This window comes from Bradysia coprophila, unplaced genomic scaffold (assembly GCF_014529535.1).
Source record: "Bradysia coprophila strain Holo2 unplaced genomic scaffold, BU_Bcop_v1 contig_297, whole genome shotgun sequence".
In the NCBI taxonomy this organism is placed as follows: domain Eukaryota; kingdom Metazoa; phylum Arthropoda; class Insecta; order Diptera; family Sciaridae; genus Bradysia; species Bradysia coprophila.
In genome coordinates, this window is record NW_023503555.1 from 7269521 (window position 1) to 7288822 (window position 19302).

Below are 19302 nucleotides of genomic sequence, written 5' to 3' on the forward strand. Positions count from 1 at the left end.
AAAAAATTTTCTTCCCTCTTGTTTTGACAGGGGAGAAAATAGATATTTTCTACACCGAACTGTCACTTTTCTTCTTGTTGGAACAAATTGTGTGAAAAATTGACGTTTTGTTTCGTCGTAGATGTTAATCATATTTCGTACATATGGAAAACGATGTGTTCACCCCTGGAAGAAAAAAAGAAATTTGAACTCGAGCTATTGGTGACCCTCGATCTGCTGTGTCCTCAAAACTAAGCTCTAGAATTTCCTATTATTGTCCTATTATTTACAACGTCCCGAGATAGGTCTCCAAAGAAATTTTTTTGAAGAGACTAAGAAACTAACAGAAATAACTGAACAACGTCCGGTAATTCACCTGCCGTATTTTTATTAAAATAAAGAAAATTTTAACAATTTTTCGCTACACTTTCGCTATTTCAGTGAGTCTCGAATACGACTATCATATTTGAATAGTTAAATGCAGAAACGAAACATGTCACATTGGCGAATTATAAGAAAATGAATTTAGCCGCTTTCAAAGAGGCTGACGATATCAATACGATGTTAAAGTAGAGCGAGATGGAAAATCAAGTCGGGGTCTGCTGTCATTGATAATACAAAAGAATCTGACAGCAGACCCCGAGATGGATCAATAGGTTGTCGTTTCGCCATCTCTTTCACTTAAACCCTCTATAGACGTTTTTTATAGTTTAAAACCACAAACGTCATAAGCCTTTTCGAAACGGAGCAAAATAAATGAATATTTCATATTCATTGACTAAGGATTTTCAAATTGGCAATTTTCAAGGATTTTCCGAATGTTTTCTAAGAATTTTCAGAGGATTTTTTTACTCGTTCTGGATGAATTTTAAAAGAACTCTTTTCAATTTTAAAAGATTTCTGTGAATTTGAGGATTTTCTGTCGTAAAATTTCGAAGGTTTTTCTCTTTGTCAGGAACTTTGCTTTTAATATTTGTCTCTCGTAAATGAATGAAATTTCATTTTTTCTTATAATTCGCTAATATGACATACACTGTTTCTGTATTTAACTATTCACGTAACGGGTTAGTGAAGTCAGATTCAGACAGCATTGGCAAAATAGATTTTCAAAAAACCTATAGTTCTACTGACGGACCTGCTACTGAACTCGTTTAAACATAACGCCATGTGCCCATCATCGCTTCGCTATAAATGTTCTATTTCATTTAGTTCTCTATTATGTTTAGCCTCGTGGCTTAGACCTGCCGCAATCCGCATTCCTTAACTTATCTTTCTAATGTAATTTTTATCGGTATGTTGCTTCTCTTGATAACATAATTTACAGCTATACAAAACCATTGACATTCATAAACTAAACCAATAAAAATACGAGATACAGACAAGAAAATTACCGAACGACAATGCGGCATATTGTCTTTTGTCGGACAAAATTATTCATAAGAAACAACAACTTTTATTCCCACGAACAAAAAAACAACCAACCGACACACTGTAGTTCGCGTCACACTGTCAGAATAAATTTAATTATTTGCTCCGAAAATAGTATCTTTATTGAACAAGTTTCAATGTGCTGGCCAATATTGGGAGTTGGTGAACGTTACAACGGAGTGAAATGTGTTCAATATTTGAGATGTGGTTCAACCTAGTGCGGGGATAATAATAATCAATAATTTGGACAGATAAGTCAATGACTTTTGGAGAAATTAGGCTTTCATACATAATGCTGGATGTCGTCGTCTATAACGTTCCACATAAAGGAGAGGAAAATAATTGCGAGAAGGAAAAAAAACTGAATTCGAAGTACACTCAGAAGGTTATTGTAAATGTAAACATTTTCCGTCGCCTTGTTTATTGTCCCATGGCTGCTGTGGGTAGTTAGGGTTGGAGAAATTCCATTTTAACATAATATATGCCTTTGCTTGCGTCGCATTTTCTTGACTGTAAAGTTCAATCGATATTTCGCATTCTTGGTCTGACTTCCTCAAGAGGAATGCATTCATTTAGTCGGAATGAAAAATTAATTAAATCACTGGCGTTGCACAATAAAAGCGAACATGTTCCAACGACACATAACATACACACAGCATGAGACATAGTTCGTGTGTTCATGTAAAGGAATTAATTGTACAAAAGATCTCGAATGTCGATAACTTTTTTTTGTCTTTTTTTTCACTTCAACGTACCTCCGGAATTTTGTCCGTAACTTTAATTTCACGTCTCAATTTAATTGCTTAACTAGATACGTCGGAGGCGGTTCGCGCCTACCTCACAAACGGTGTTTTAGATTAAAAAATATTTTGATCGAATGAACGGAAATCTTAAATCGGAATATTTACCACACAAATAACACATGAACGCTGATGACAACGGCAGAAATTTCATTAATATTTTAACCTTTACCACTTCAGGCGCAATTATGGATTAATGTGTCCCGAAAATGTGATTACAAAATTACTTTCCATGCGAGAAAAAAAAATGTTGCAGAAGTTTAATTCAGTTAGTTCTCTCTTTAATGGAAGCCCTTATCACTGACGACTTTCGTAACTTTTCTTAATCACTGTTTCCGCTTGATAAGTTTAATGATCTCTCTTGAATCGAAATTTTATTTAATGGTAAGATTCCGCCATAAATTAAAATTATGATTTCAGATAAGTATTAAATGGTGCACGTGTAACAAAAAACCACTAGCCAACTAGAGGTCGAGTGATCACAAATGTCGTTACGCGAAATTACGCAACCTTTCGACTCGTATCCCAAATAAAATCTTATAAAACTGCACTACGCAACCTAATTTTCATGTGGGGTACTGTGGATCCGTTTCAGGTCATTTTAAACCGATTACCATGGTTTGAAACCTATGCCATGCGGTTACACTTACCGATACGAAAAACATTTGTTCTACGACCTTTTGCAGGGTCCTATGTGTCATATGGTAGCCTAGTGTCTCAGCCGTCGTATTAAATCCAAATTCTTGTCAAAATCAAGTCATTCGATCTAATTGACATATTAAATTGAAAAATAATATTTTTGTTGAAAGGCCTGTGTTGCCAGACAAATCTTAGATTTAGAATTTTCAACTTGTCTGCCATGATTACAAAAATTTCATTCGTCATTTGGGACCACACTACTATCATTTTGACACCAATTCTGATTTTCAATGATGGGTGACAGCCTAGAAATACACTATAGGGCTCTTGTTGAACGAGTCGTTAGTAGGCTCTTAGGGATCAAAAGTCCAAGAACAATTGTTTTTCGTATTAATGCACTAATTTGGCAAATATTTTGAACCTTACGATAGACTCAAAACGCCGATGGAGCACAGCCTTATTTGTAAGCGACTTTTAATTATTAATTTTCTGAGTCAGTGACAATTTTTGTGAAAATATTTTCCTACATTTTCCCACAATTTTCTTTAAAAACTAGGGAAATTCGAGGAAAATTTGGAAAAATTCAAGAAAAGATGCGACGAAGTCCCAAAAATAGTGCCTGCCCTTTTCCCTTAGTTATTGAAAGTAAAAGATTCTTGTATTTCAACTTTCAACACAAAACGATACTTTAAACAAAGAAGTAGTAGATTTAATGATCAGATTGTGATATGGTTGTCGCTTTTTAATATTACGATTTACGATTTATCTGAGCGGGTGAACGATTGGCATGAATAACTAGAAAACTTTGCGTATAAAGACTTGAAATGACAATATTTGCAAGTATGTAGACTCCGTCGAATTCATTTAAATACACTTATACACTTATTGAGAAAAAGTCCATCGACCGCTTGACCTACAAGTTTTGTTCGAAAAAAAACGAACTGAAAATTTTCAAATGCAAAATAGTTTAAACCCGGTTATACATACACGTCTAGTTGCAATAATTTCTCCGTCGCAATATAAAAATTCAAGGAATTCCTAGCATGTGATCCGAAATTTAACTGATGTGTTTACCATTGAAAATATATGTGGAAGACTTCGCTAAAATCAAATACAATTTAGCATTTCCGTCAATTTAACGTTGATGACATAAAATTAACTTTTCTTTGAACAACATCAACAACGAAAACCTATATCGAATTGGTTCCATTTATTGTGACTGAACCACTGAACGGACTGAACAGACATAGCCGGTGGATCAAATGTTTGAATTGGTTCGAGTTTATCTGGTATAGAAATGACTTGACCACCTTTATTATCGATGGCATTGGGTTTCGCAAGATGGGAAACGTACTGGTCTAGGAAAGTTGGAAATTACATTCCGAGGGTGGTTAGAGTGTAGTGAGTACCACAACAAAGTCTTCGAATGTTTCAGCGGAAGTGACAAAATTACTATTTTCTCGCCTGCATTGTCAAAATGAATATTCTTCCAGAGATGAACACAACATTGCGTGTTTCTACGAAGTGGTTTTACTGCGAATCGAAACCAATTCGTTAAAGTATTTTCGAAAACAAAAGCAAAGGTGACAGCTCGGTGGAGAAAATTTCTATTTCATTCTCCGTCAAAACAAGAGGGGAGAAAGTAGACATTTTCTCACGGAACTTTCAACAGACGAAATGTCAACAAAACCTCTTTTTCTAATGATCTTTGGAGTTGAGAAAATAAGGTTAGTCACACCGTACAAATAAAAAATCATTTAAAAATGGAAATTGAAAGTAAAACGAGAAAATTACTCTTCAGGACAAATGAAAACTATGTCGACTTGTACCGGTTAATAACCACTATAAACTGGTAACAACAGCACTACTTGTAGATTAACAATCGAATTAAGTAAAGTAAATCAATGCCCCATTACGAAATGGATTTCTTCAGATTTAATCTCCCATCAACCTTATCGCATCATTCTTACGTTGTACTTGAAATTCTTTTCAATAAAAATTGACATTATCGTCAAACCATAGGTATAAGTGCTCCAACAACGAACGATAACGTCGCCGACGAATGCTTTTATCGCTACTTGTATAGGGTAGCAATAATTTTTCTCTCTCTCCCTGCTGTTTTCTACTGTTTTGGTTACATTTTCTGTACACGAGAAAGCAAGCAACGTTCCTCGATTTAATATATATGACGTTGACGTCAAAAGAGCAAAAGACCAACAAAAAAAGAATTTTATAAACAAATCGTAAACAAATATGTTGCATGATTTGCTACTTGCCAATTCATCAAAAAAATTTTTTTTTTTGATTTACGACAATGAAAATAGCGCTGAATATTTAGATAAGAGAACGTCATGTGTTTAGGAATGTGTTGCTAATTCAAATTACATCGACAGACATTGCTTTTTAGACGGACAGAATGTACAAAAGCATTGAACAAAGTCAGAGTCAGATTTTTTATCGGCTAGAGCGAGAAAAAGCGTCATGTTACTTAACATTTCGTTAACAGAGGGAGTTCCTACTTGCTACAACTAATCGTTAATTGAAAAGGTTGATGCAGTTGATGTATAGTAACTGGGTCTATTTTCGGAAAATCGATTCTTGAAAATCCTCAAAACCTTGGGAAATTCCTGAAATTTGGAACTTCTTTCAGGTCAAAACAATTTAACTTGATGTTGGGGCAAACTACAAAGATTTGGGTAATCAAAAATTTATGAGCAATACTTCAACAAGAGGTTTTTAAAATTGCACTACTAGCATCAGCTTCCAACCATCTTGCGTTACCATTGGAACCGTTTCTGATTATGGTGATCAAATACTTTTGGTTGGATGTTTAATTAATCACTATAGAAGTATATGCTGGAGGTGTAGTTATATACAAGTAGCGATAAGCCGACGAAATCACGCGCCGCAATTGATCGGAAACCATAGTTTTTTAGTTCTCTATGAGCAGACCTTGTAAACAGGTCTAGGGATAGAAATGATGCTTTGCTCGCATACGACCTGTTTTGAATTGATGTGTACGAAGGCGGCGTTAACTCTCTCACTTTATTTTGCTCTTTTTGTTTTTTGGTTTTTTCAGTTTTTCGTATCATAAAGCGTGTAAAATTGTGTTCATCATATGGAGAGAAACCACGAAATTACAGTTTACGGGTGAATTCGTAAAGGAGAATGGAGTTTACAAACTAAGGGTAAAATCTATGACAATTTAGTACTTTTCTTCATCAAAAGTCTGCTGTCACTGAATTATTTTTTATTGAACAAACTTCACTGCAGTGACATTTCATGTGAAGTTTTTACACAAAAAAATAGTTCAGTCAGATTGAAGTACCATGCTTTGCATGCTTTGTTTACACTTCAAACAAACATAAATGCTTTGATTTGCAAATGTATTTTGTACTAAAATGAACAAAATAACTATTATGCAGAGAAATAATAAGTTGGTACGCCTGTGGGTGGCGAGATAGAAGGAACATGTGAATGACAGTTGGCTCCTATAGGAGACAATGTGAGAGAGTTACATACGAATTCTCTTACATTCTTTCTCATAGGAGCCAACTGTCATTCATATGTTCCTTCTATCTCGTCACAGGCATACCAACTTATCATTTCTCTGCAATTATGCTATTAGTAAATGAGGTTCTTTTGCACACTAGATGTGACATTTTCGAGTAATTTGACACGTCATGTGCCGGTGCCCAAAAACAACCCCATTTCCAAACGTGTTAGCAACAAATTCATAGAACAGCGACATTGACACATATTGGGTATCACCACAGTTGTATTTTTTTAGGCACATATGACAAATTTGGTATATTTTGAATGGTTACAGGTCAGCCTATGACGAAATAATGAACGTAGGCTGGAACGAGAAGATAGACACTCGCCAGAGCTGATCAAAGTACAGATATAAGTTCAGCTCTAGGAGAAAACATTTTAATAAAATATTGTAAATTTGGGCTTAAACTAATCGTGAGGTGACGTCCTTTCATAATCATGAATAAAATTCCATGTGCATTGACTTGTCGAAAAAAAGTTGTTCAGCCCCACTGTGCTTTGTTGTTAACACGTTGGTAAATAGGGGCTTGCGCCAAACAACGCAACACTAACTAGTTAACAAAATAGCTATCAATTAAACGGACTCAAAAATTGAATCATGTTCAATTTTTTTTATCGTCTGTGCGATTCGTGCTTTCAGTTTTTTTTTACTTCTTCTCCGTTTAGAGAGTTACAACTGCAATTGATTGAAATTTGTCACGTCATTTTTTCAACCAATAGCAATTCCTACCGGCGCTCTCAGTTGTATTTCAAGCCTCATCCTTAAAACAAAAAACTATGACGAGAGGGGAGAATCGACCAGATAGTGAAAGAAGATTCAGTATCAATTTAAACGATCGTCGATAAAGACAAATTATTTATTTATCGGATATTGTCAGCACACCAAAGAGTTGCCTGTGACGAGCATTACTGTTCCTATATTTATTTAACATCCTGAACGGTAAAATTCATAAATTAATACGATACATTCACTTGAAATGGCAATAATATGTCGTTTATATCAACGTAAATTACAGAATGTGCTTTCAACTGATTCTTGTTGTGTACGATCCGTTCTGTGTTTTGTCGAAATTTCCTTTTGTGTTGACAAGACAATTGATCTCTTTCATCTAACAACAAAGAATGGCTACACAGACGTCCCGCGTGGTCACTTTTACTTTGATGTTAAAATTGATTTTTGATTTGATCAGACCATAGTCTTTAGTTGATCCAAAAGTTAATTCATTGATTATTCGAGTTTCGATCTTTCGCTGACCATGTTAAGGTCTCTGCCACACTTTCACTTCATTAATTGAATCATCAGTTCTGAGTTATTGAGTTCACAAGTCCTTAAGGATCGAATATAAATACATTTTTCCACTAGCTGCCTTTCAGTACAGATTTTCTCGTAAAATCTCGTTTCAGATTAAAAATTTCGATCAAATTTCAACAAGACATCGTTATGGGAGTAAATCAGTCAATACCAGATGCACCATCAACGATCTACTCATCATCGTTTCCAATATGCGGTACTGAACGTCGATTCTGTCTACCACACAATGTTGAACTTCATATCAAGGAGAGATCCACATCCATGTCTGGTGGTGATTTCAAAGTGATGGACGCCAACGATAATAACATAGTCTACTTTCGGTGTGAGGGTCGTGTAATGAGTTCGGAAAAATATTTAAGAGATGGTGCGGGTGCACTTGTTCTCAAACGTTGCAGCAGCAATAGAATCAAAATATTTGCTGATGATGGAAGCGCACCTAAAGTCTGTAAATTCAAATCGACACATGCGTCGCTTTTGAGTCCTGCTAAAGTGTCGACAGTATTTCACAATGTCTTCAATGGAATCGAACATGAACTGATGTTGAAATGCTCCACTAGTAATAAAAGTACGGCGATTTGGTTGTGTGATGTGGAAACAAGGGAACGCTTCCCACTAGCCCGTATTTTCAAACCTATCATGAGACAATGTGGAAATGATTTTATAATGGAAGTGGCTGCTAACGTCGACATAGCTATTTGTGTTATTATGTGCATTGATTTAGTCGAGCGTTGTTAAAGATAGAAAAACTAAAAAAAAAAAATGTTTTCGGCGATTAGTGTTTCGAAAGAAAAAGTTTAATATTTAAGTTCTGTACTTTAGGTTAGTGTTAAGTGACGACGAAAGTGAATTAACGTTAAAAGCGTTTTCAAAGTTCACTTCCTATCAAGGATTAAGGATTGTCTTGCAAATTTGCAATTTGCGTTCTAAACATTTTGAGAAATTAAAGTAAGAGATAACCGAGTAAAGCTTGTCCAGTGTCCTTTCATTTCATTACAGAAGAAACTTTGACATGCGTGCGGATCGAAAGTCGTTCTTTTCATCCAAATGCCACCAACTTTCGATGTTCTTAGCACTCGGGATAAAAAGGTGAAAAGTCATGTTTTCGTGTTTTTATTGACCTCGGCTACGCCTCGGCCTCGGATCAACAAATTTCACACGAAAGCTCTACTTTCAATTTTTATCCCTATTCTTGTAAAGTACGTTACATAATCTGGGATAAAACTTGTCATCTAATCAGCAACTATCAACACTACCACACAATGTAGCTACCGGACCCTAAAAAATGATTCCCGAATTGCAGGTTTGATAATGGAACATCCCGCACACATCAAGCGAATCATATTGGAATGAGTTACGTAATCCATATTGTTAAAATTACTATCGACATCTGTGTCAGTTCAGCACATTCCAATTTATTGTAGAAGCAAAAAAAAACTTTTTTTTATCTCATTTCGCACTACAACAATTCCAATGTCGTTCAGCGAAATTCAATTCCGACTTAATAATGCATCGTTGATGGATATCTCATATAATTCTGATTGTGTTGACTTTATTGTAACCACTTTAGATAACTGAATGAGTGAGTAGCTGGAATAGCGAAATATTAAAGAGTGTTTATCATAAGTATGCAAACAAATTGATCTATCAAATCGACTCGTAATACGTATCGCCTGACTATATAATGACACGAAGAAAAAAAACTGCATTCACAATTCCAGGGACAACGAATCAATTTGTCCTCAAATGGTTTTAGTTTTAGTTTTAGAAATAGGTTTTTGTAGACAAATTGGAACGGAGAAATTTTAAGGTCGTCGGGGGCGCCTGTATCGGTCAAATTAATTCCGAAATGATACGTTTGCACTGCCATACCGATTTTGTTTTATTATAACGAGAATGCGTCATCTCACTCAAGTCCCTTTTAAACAGTTTTCTGTCATGCGATTCAATTCAATATTCATAAAGGTAAAAAGGTTAAAAGTGAATCACCGAAAATGAGAAAGACCGCGGCGCCCTATTATAACTAAGAATGAGAATACAAGAAGCATTGGGGGAAAACAATCAGTTTTGTAACTTAAGGCGGATTTTTCCTGATAACGTGTAGCTGGAAATTTAACTTCGACTGGACCAATGGTAAGTACTTGACAACCTATTAACTCAACAGCTTTTATAGACTGCGGACCTATGTGAATCACAGTTCCTCCTAATCTGACCGATTTTGAACAGCGAGAAAAACATTAGTTTTACAACTTCGGTCTTTCAGTGCTCGGAGGATCGTAACGAGAGTAGGGCCTAGTGCTTATCTGAGCCGTCACACAACGTTGAAAAATTGTGTAAGCTTCCACATCAATTTCCATCAGTTCTAGTAACTTTTAAAAGAGACTCATTTAACCTGCTGACCTGCAATACTCGTCAGTTGACGTCAGTGAAATTTAATATGAATTTGTATCAGCTGCTTTTCTGATGATCCTCTAATACAAACAAAACTGCTGATACGATTTTAAACGCGCATGTTAGTGGTATAACACCGTATCAAAGACGGATGATTTGTTTGTGAAAAACAGCTGAAGCAAATTCATGTCTAAATTTCACTGACATCCACTGTAAGAAACACGTCTTAGCACTCAGTCTAACCAGTTGAGTGTTCCAATAAGAAAGAATCCAATACGCGCACACAACTCACTCTGATAAATGATCTGTGCGGCCCAGGGTATCGACAAGCGATTTATTTGTCGATGGAATGCCTTACAATTCAATGCATCTGATGCTTTGATGTATACAATAAACAAAACAAACGGAAAACAATTTACGAAGTTGCTGATCTGACTTATAAATATATATACGAACACTCTCTCGTTCTTCCCTCTTTCTCTTTCTATCAATTCCATTGGCAATAACCGTCAAATCCATTTTCAATATCAAAATCGTATAAACGAGAAATTATCACACACCAAAACAAGGAATGACACTCATCGAATGTTTCGCTTCATTTGATGTTATTGTGCAAGACAAAATCATGTGCGGACGTTAAGAATGAGAATTATAACATTGATAATGTGCGAAGATCGCGACTTGTTTTATGTGCACATAGTACTCATACAGAATACAGGCTTTTTATTGTGCACCGTTACATCATGCGTTTTTTTTGTCTCTCCCCGAACGGAGAGAGAGATACACAAGGAAAAACTTCTTAATTTGTAAGTTTAATAAGAATGACGACAATGATTCCGATCCGATACCGTTTTTATAGAAATGATGATTACTCAGAATATGTACGTAAATTAGCTAAGTTAAATGATTCAAGGTTGGGTGTAAAGTGCATGTCACAATAACTTTGAACATATTTTGTTGTCTTGCGGACAGAAAACGACTCATTACCGTCTCGCTCAGTTTTTCGCATTTTCTGGCAGCAACACAACAAAGTATCGTACTGTCAATTGATGGGCAATCTTTTTGTTGAGACGTGTGGGAAGGTTGTATTTCGAGGCGAAGGCGAGGATGTATCACATACGTCAAAACAAAAAATTTTGCCGCAAGACAGTAAAGTTTCTTGCTGGGAAATGTTTTGTTTCAACGTGTGGAATGCATTCCTCGCCTTCGGCTATAAATACACACACGTCTCAAAAAATTGTTATCAAGACACTACGGTACTATTATTGTTGCCAAGTGATACATTTTTGATAGTTTTTACCAGATAGCCCCTGTTCAAATGTCGTTCAAACTGAACGAATCGTTTTTTAATTTTTTAAGTCTTCCAAATTTAGACAACAACGATTCGTGTACTAAAATATTTCTATTGACGCTAGGCAATCGCTTGTTTCATCTACGACTTTAGAACATTTTTATTGCTGAAGTGGTTATATCCGTGCCGAGGTGTAAAAGTGCATGACTCGATATGAAAATATTTTTTTTTTTTGAACAGAATAAATCTCCCGACGACATGAAGACTAAAAGTGTCGATAAAACGGCGTTGGTGTAAAATATAATATTTTTGTTTGAATCGAAAAAAAATTGATTTGAATTATTGACATCGTTTTATGCCGAAAATGGATGGGAAAACGCTACACAGGCTAAGCTATACACTTCAAATCCATCAAAGTGGAATAAATTTTCAGAGAGAAGAAATTATTTAATTTTTTTTTTACTTCTTCGTCTGTACGTTCTTTGTCATTGGATATTAGTATGGTGATCTCGGCGTTCGGATCTCGATTCAGATATAAACATTAAAATCTGGGCCAGGTTGTTATACATAAATTATTCAGTAAATCTATAATTAGCTGAAAATACATCAAGCACTTTGTTTCTCTCAGCCATTTACCCAAAATGTGTTCAAATTATCTCGTTTATAATATGCTGCGTATACTACACGCAAAACATTTTTCTTGTTATAATTTTGCACTTAAAGAAAAAGAAAAATCAAATAAAAGAAACGGTCGGTCGGTATAGAGAGACGAGAGGATAATGAAGCATATAAATATGAGAAAAATAATGAATGAAAACATTTGGGTCATCCGAATTTCTGGTGTATCAGACAATCGAGAGACGAACGATTTCGTATTGGAAAATTCATCCCATTGGAAAAAAATATGATCGAATAGCACTTTGTTGCCTTGTTTTTATGTTCCCGATATCGTTCAATATACTGTGGACATAGTGAAACAGCAAAACATAACACGGAAAAGAAAAGATGCACGAAATTGTCAGTCATGAACGCTTCATGTTTCCATCGAAAAAACATAATCAATTCGGCGAAAATTGTAATTTCTAAATGGTTCATTCCAACTACACTTACGAATTCAATGCAAATACGGCACAGCAAATGTTGTTATTCCGATGAGAACTTATTTATCACTTGTTTTGTTGGTCATTTTTTCTATTATTATTTTCAATGTCCGATTTTACATTTGACAGCAATCAATGGGGAACCAAACTTTTTTTTCTTCTTTTCACCTTAGCAATTATTTCACTAATTTATCCACATTTCACTCGAACACCCGTCATCCGATTCAATTTAATTTGTTATTCAATTCAACTATTTCGTTTATTTTCACAATTGAAACACATCGGCTTGGTAAAAATGTTAGAAATTAGCAGAGGAAGAGCTCAAGTTGTGTTACTTTTCTTATTATTTTACACTTTTTCGGTTTGATATATTCGACATGTACGAATCGTCCCAGTGAATAAGAAAAACTTTAATGGTAGGTATTACAGTGTCTGCGAGAAGATATGTTTTGTGTCGAGGAGAAATTTTATTTTTGAAGAGAGACACGAGAGAGAAGAACATGCGATGTAGGAGAAATGTAAAAGGGGAAAATTCTACCTGCTTTTACGACATAAATTCCCAGCAAAAAAAATGTTTAATGAAAATTGCACGCGTATAAAATATTGAATGTTTATTCTTAGTTCCGAAGGAACAGGTGCAGCTGGCACCCAAATTTTAACAGTTCAGTAGATATTTTCTACATTTGCATAGAGCGAAAACATTTTGCCAGGAAACACCTGAATGAAACAGAAAGATATGTATAATGAAGAGTAAGGATCCTGCTTCAAAGTTATGAAATAAAAACGTAATCTCTATATTTAACCCATGCACCAAAAGTATTCATGCCTCACAATTTGAATTTTCGATGAATTGATGGATGAACGATTTAAAAATTAAGCGAGTTAAGCAAATATACAACGTTGCCTTTGATTTGGTCACCGTTCCGAACGTTTCATCAATTGACATTTATGACATTTATTTGCATTGCGCAGTAAGGCGCCTTAACCTGGCCTTAAGGCTCGGAACAGGGTCAGGGTGACCTGAAGCAGAACATGACTGGAACCTGAATGTAGTATTTCAGCTTCAATGCGAACTCGAACTGAACCTGAAATTTCGATTTTGGGTTGTACTCGAACCAGACCTGAATTTAACCTGAATCTGAATTTTCACTTTCGAGTTAGTGCTGAGTCTGAAAATTTTCCGAGTCCCTACTTCAACCTCGATATGCTACACTACTCACAGATTAGTTCAAATTTACTGGTCAGAAGAAGCTATCCGTGAAAATTCTCTAGTTGTCAACCTAGGTTCTGAAAGAACCGATTAGGACACCTCTGAGTTCACCACAAACACATTTTCTGGTTGCGCCTCCACGAACTTAGAAGAGAATTTTCTTAGAAAACTGTACTAAAAATACGGACCTTGTTAAAATGTGGTTTTTCTTTAACCCTTGATTCAAGGGCCATGAATGAATGTATCAGAACCGGTTATCGACAACGACGCCGAAAATATGCAATAAACTATCTCAAGTCCTTTTTTGTACTATAGTGTGTCAACCCGATTTTTTTAGCACTAGTCCTATGAGTTAGGACTGCATGCAAAACCAAAAGATTTCAAACTTATGCTTGTCTCATAGTAATACGGCATTGGAATATGTCATTTTAAATAATGCGAGAAATAACAGAAAATTGAAACGAGGATAATTCAATTACCGAGTTCTTGGGTGTCCATCATAATCCCCTAGCATGAAATAATGACCTATTTATCTCCCTAGTGAATAGTCTATTGCAGTATGAAATTTCCAGGCAAGTCTAGTTTTTTTGCATTTCGGTATATTTCTGTAGTCTTTATCCTTTCATCCCAAGATAAACTTTAATTTCTAAAGTTTCAAAAAAGTTTCGTTTATTCCAATCCACTGAGGGTTGACACTAAAGCGGAAAAAGCTAAAAGTTTCAATTGAACATTATAACGTCGTCGTTCATATAACATAACACTTCGGCGGTGATTCATTCATTGTATTTATGTGCTTTTTTCATAAATCCCTTTTTTTGTGTGCTGCACCTGCGCTCTACCCTTGAATTCGCGAACTCCATTGTCGTCTTGGGCGTGTAATACCATAGTGAAATTGATAGTAAAATTGTACACAAAATTTATCTCTGCCAGCAAGTAAACATTGTGAATTCAATCGAAAATTGATCCGATTGTTTGGTAATATGTTCACTTGAAGGGATTTCATTCAGGACGGTGCAATAAAAAAGTGATAAACGAACCGTGCTACTGTATTATCAACGGAGAAGTTAAGAAAAGCGAACCGCTTGCAATAGGTAAATAAATTCTAAAGTTGGAATAGAATTAAGAATCGTCTCCTCCTATAGTGTTGTGGAGATCGCGGTTATTGTTTTGTCCCAAAGAAAGACTCAATTAGTCATAGATAAAATAAGTGAAAAGCCCGACAAATTTCTCTTATCGATTTCTTTGAAGAATTTATAATTTCCTCTATCCCGCTTGTGGGCCCACAATTTTTTTTTTCTGTACATACGATTGCATACGATCGGAATGGGAAAGTGGGGAAAGTGTAGGCAAAAGAAATAAATTTTTATGATTGTTTAGTCTGGCTGTGGCATATTCCGAATGTTTGATATACAACATCGCTATATGCTAAAAAGTGGATTATGTGTAAAGTGAATTTTCAACGGAAGTTGTGCGGTGGTGCTCATTTTACAATCTAATTATTCCTGTCTGAAGTGTATGGCTACTTTTTTCCTAACTTTATTACAGCGCCTATTTTCAGGCATTTTTTAAAGAAAATTTTCACAAATTTCGATAATTTCAGGAAATTTAAGAAATTAAATTCTCGAAATTCTTGAATATTTTAAAAGTTTAAAATTTCAAGAATCTTTTAGAGAATTTCGGGAATTTTTACTAGAAATTATGGAATTTTAAAGAATTTAAGATATTTTTTTAAGAATTTACAGTCAAAGGCAGTCAATTTTCAGCATAAATTTGCTTCAGCTGTTTTTCAGCTGATCCACACATACAATCAAAACTGGTTTTCCTTGTTTATACGGTTGAAGCTGATACACGCACGCGCGTGGTAGTGTTAAAACCGTATAAAGACTTATAAACGGTTGTGATTGTTTGTGTGGATCAGCTGAAAAACAGCTGAAGCAAATTCATGCTGAAAACTGACTGCCTTTGACTGTAAGAATTTTCTGCATTTTGTAGAATTTTGAGAATTTTGAAAATTCAAATTGTTGAAAATTTTCGAAATTCTTAATTCGACAATTTTCATCGACTATTTTCAAGAATAAATTTCACGAATAGGCCCTGTTTTATTGTATTTTTTGTATGTCTACACGGCTGTAATGATTTAAAGTCTGACATAAAAAAGCAATTAAATTCCGAAAATGTATATCAGTCAAAATAACCTTTAAAGGGTAAATGTGAACGCAAGTCCCTTATCTTACTTACAAAATAACTGATATCGCTGGGGGTGACGCATCGTGCACCATACGCAAAAGTTTTATCAACAAAAAATTGACCCAAAAAATTTGTGAAAGAAAATTTTACAAAAAGAAATTTTCGTCACAAGTGGCAGATGATTCGGTTTTCTTCCGTTACAATTCTTTCAGTACATTTTTTAACCATTTTCCTAGCAATAGGTCACCCTCAGCGATATCAGTTATTTTGTAAGTCAGATAAAGGACTTGCGTCACATTTACCCTTTAAGGGTTTTTTGACTGATATCACCACTTTTGTAAGTATGTCATTCCGACAACATCAAAAAACCCTATGGAAATTAAAAAATTCTTGAGAAATCAGTCACTTATATCGAAAACAACCGAAATCCATCAAACTAACAGATGGAAGTTAGGAAATGCCAGAGGAATCTGTCATCCCAAAATTTAGGAACCAACCTTGGAACACCTCACTTATGTCGAAAAAAACCCTAATCCATCAAAAAATCCGATAGAAGTTAGAAAATGCCAGAGGAATCATCTGTCATCCCAAAATTTAGGAACACCTCACTTATATCGAAATCAGCCCAAATCTATCAAAAAATCCGATAGAAGTTAGGAAGTGCCAGAGGAATCATCTGTCATCCCAAATTTAAGAACCAACCTAGTGGAAGTTAAAACTTAATAATTCACGCAATTGCCAACAAGAAACACATCCCAAAACAATACACACCTTTTATATGGCTTTTGTATAACTTTTGAAAAATCCATTCTTATTCCTGGGCCATTATTAGCCTATGACCAAAATTTCAGGAAAATCTATAGAAACGTTTAGGAGTCGCTGGATCCACTTTTCCATAGGAACTAACTAACTTACTAACATAGGCGATTTGCACTATCTGAAAACGTGTGATAGCTCATTGAACTCGTATAGATTCCTTGATTCCAGATATCAGAGTTTGTGGGCCATTGGAGCCAAAGGGGAGAAGTAACAAAGTAGCTGTAAATATGCTTCTGTGACTATTTTTAAACATCGTCGTTAGAGATGTCCGACTTTCTCCAATAAAAGTCACTTAAATTACTAATTTATGGGAGAGATTCGGGCTAGACAATTAAAGATGAAAAATTCCCTTTGAACATGTCCAGCTGGGTTGTTCAAATTACAAAATTTTAAGAATTATGCAGAGTGGCTGACGAATTTAAGCAACCGGCTATATCATCTGTTACTGATAGTGACGACTAAAATAAGCGATTAGCTCTTCATGTTCTGCTATAAAAGTGCAGTAAAATTTAACTTTAAATCTAATGAGGTAGAAGATTGTGTTTCAGTCAGTCGAAAGTACTTCGATCCAAAGAAGTAGCAAACTCGATTGTTAAAATTCTGGCAATATGCTTGCTATTCGTTAAACGGTAAGGAGCTTCCAAATAACATTCCGGTTGTCGTTTCAGATTTTTGACCAGAATTTCAACGATGGATTTAAAGGGAAAAGTTGCTTTGGTGTCGGTAAGTTTTCATTTTTTGTGACGCTTTCGCATTGTTACCTTGAATTCAAAGTATGGAAAATATGCATTGGACCGTTCCAATTTGGGTGACGGAATCGTAGGTGTCAGAACAATTAACCACATGGAAATTCAACCAGTGAAGTAAAAGATTTTTTATAAAAATTGGGCGGTAGGTTAAATAAAAGGAGTAAAAGGAGTAAAAGACAGTGGAAAATAGATTAATATGCGCTTATCGCTTGTAAATGATGCGGTTGTTAAGGACAAAACGAACCTTCATCGTTCTCGTCAATTCTTCATGCGACATAACATTTTCAGGGAGGTGCTACTGGTCTCGGCCGTACCTTCTGTGAGGAATTGTTGCGACACGGCGCTAAGGTGTCCATATGTGATTTGGATTCGGATGCCGGTGAAAATGCTCAGAAATATTTAAGCGAGACATTTGGCAAGGACAGAATTTTATTCTGCCATTGTGATGTTACCGACTACGTCCAATACGAAGAGGCGTTTCAGAGTACGCTGGCCGAGTTCGATGGATTGGATATTGTGGTGAATAATGCCGAAATTATGAACGACAAATTTTGGGAGCTTGAAGTAGATGTGAATTTGGTGAGTTTCCACGATAACTATTTGTCATTACATGCTTCAGTGTCGATCGAATCCATTTCAATCGAATTTTCGATTATTTCATTCAGAACGGTGCCATACGAGGTACTTTACTGGGCCTCCAGTTCATGGGACGGGATAAAGGTGGACAAGGGGGTGTTGTTGTCAATATCGGGTCAGCAGCTAGCTTTCGGCCACAAGTGTTTTCACCGCCAATATACACAGCCACGAAGCATGCGATTTTGGGATTATCGAGATCCTGTGGTGTAAGTTGGGCTGTCGGCTTTTGTGGCAAAAGGTTCATCTAAAGAAACGTTATTTTCAGGATGCTTATCACTATAGCACATCAGGTGTACGTGTCATTGCTTTATGTCCAGGTCTTTTATGCTCTGAAAATGGAAGTGCCGTCCCACAAAATAACAAATTCAAATCACCAGCTCATGAGAAAGCCTGGCAGGCAGATATGAAGGGTGTTGTACCCCAATCGTAAGTTTTGTGTGCTATTTTGGTTCCTCACAATTTAACGCCACGATTTGCGTTCACAGCATGGAGCATGTGGCAAAAGGTTTGATGACTGTCATCAAAGAAGCAGCCAGTGGATCTGTTTGGCTGATAGCGAACGGAACACCGCCCAAAGAGATTCCATTTTCGCACGAAACATTATAAGCACCAGGTGTATTACGTTTGTATCCGACTCCATTACAATCATCAAAATCACAGAAGTGTTTTGTTTTACGATTTTGTAGCCGTAACAGTGGTTCGTCAAATGAACTAAAAATTTATTTGTGATCTTCGTTTTCCAAGAAAATAAAATGCTTCGTTTTTACTAAAGAAATGTTTTTGGTCAGACCACAGCACTGCTTCGAGCATGAATAATGAACATAGAAAATATTAGGAGGCTGATGAAAATATAGTAGTAGGCACTGCGTTAGTACCATAGAGGACAATCCTAAGTGGTAGCTCGTATCACTTAACCCTCCAAATTCGACACTTGTCTATTCAGTGTTCATGGTACGAGCAGTGCTGTGGTCAGACTCGTTGATAGATAAGTCGTTAGCCAAAGATTTAAAGAAGAAAAAAATGAGATTCCGATCCCAGCATCCTCTTCCACATCATCAAAAAAAAAGGTTCTATGTTCCATTTCCGTTCAATTGGGTCCGTAGTTCTAGAAATTATTTTATTTAAAGAAACTTTGAAGAAACCATATCGTCCGAATCCAACGACGATTGATGACAACAGTTTTCTATTCCGTATTTCCTTGACCACGGT

The 19302-nt window shown here is 35.7% G+C and overlaps 3 protein-coding genes across 7 annotated transcripts in view; 2 read left to right on the plus strand and 1 right to left on the minus strand.

Annotated features, from left to right (window-relative positions):
• Positions 1 to 12938, minus strand: part of LOC119078952 (serine/threonine-protein kinase MARK1) — a 36283-nt gene extending 23345 nt beyond the window's left edge. The window contains exon 1 of one of the 3 annotated variants that reach the window (XM_037186697.1): positions 12503 to 12938. The gene's annotated coding sequence lies outside the window, so the exon portion shown is untranslated. Of the gene's footprint in view, positions 1 to 1370; positions 1483 to 10393; positions 10412 to 12502 lie in introns of those variants that run through there. The other 2 variants (XM_037186698.1, XM_037186700.1) reach the window with 2 other exon arrangements.
• On the plus strand, positions 7159 to 8678 carry LOC119078955. Of its 2 annotated transcripts, none has more exons than XR_005088090.1 (2): positions 7159 to 7341; positions 7806 to 8678. XR_005088090.1 is itself a non-coding variant. In XM_037186705.1 (2 exons), exons 1-2 carry the CDS (start codon positions 7658 to 7660, stop codon positions 8446 to 8448), a joined length of 651 nt encoding a protein of 216 aa, XP_037042600.1. In that variant the 5' UTR covers positions 7562 to 7657; the 3' UTR covers positions 8449 to 8678. The 2 variants fall into 2 exon arrangements, 1 of the variants encoding a protein (XP_037042600.1); XM_037186705.1 differs by lacking the exon at positions 7159 to 7341 and adding an exon at positions 7562 to 7665.
• Positions 12939 to 14529: 1591 nt separating the features above from the next.
• LOC119078961 (15-hydroxyprostaglandin dehydrogenase [NAD(+)]-like) lies at positions 14530 to 18864 on the plus strand. Of its 2 annotated transcripts, none has more exons than XM_037186711.1 (6): positions 14530 to 14793; positions 17377 to 17431; positions 17746 to 18036; positions 18123 to 18299; positions 18359 to 18519; positions 18579 to 18864. In XM_037186711.1, exons 2-6 carry the CDS (start codon positions 17399 to 17401, stop codon positions 18697 to 18699), a joined length of 783 nt encoding a protein of 260 aa, XP_037042606.1. In that variant the 5' UTR covers positions 14530 to 14793; positions 17377 to 17398; the 3' UTR covers positions 18700 to 18864. The 2 variants fall into 2 exon arrangements, with proteins under 2 accessions (XP_037042606.1, XP_037042605.1); XM_037186710.1 differs by lacking the exon at positions 14530 to 14793 and adding an exon at positions 17140 to 17237.
• Positions 18865 to 19302: the final 438 nt, after the last annotated feature.

Excerpts from the sequence above, each read along its gene's own strand:
- LOC119078961 (XM_037186710.1), top strand. Across the intron at positions 18,300-18,358 it reads GATTATCGAGATCCTGTGGT|GATGCTTATCACTATAGCAC; the intron begins GTAAGTTGGGCT and ends CGTTATTTTCAG. Across the intron at positions 18,520-18,578 it reads AAGGGTGTTGTACCCCAATC|CATGGAGCATGTGGCAAAAG; the intron begins GTAAGTTTTGTG and ends TTGCGTTCACAG.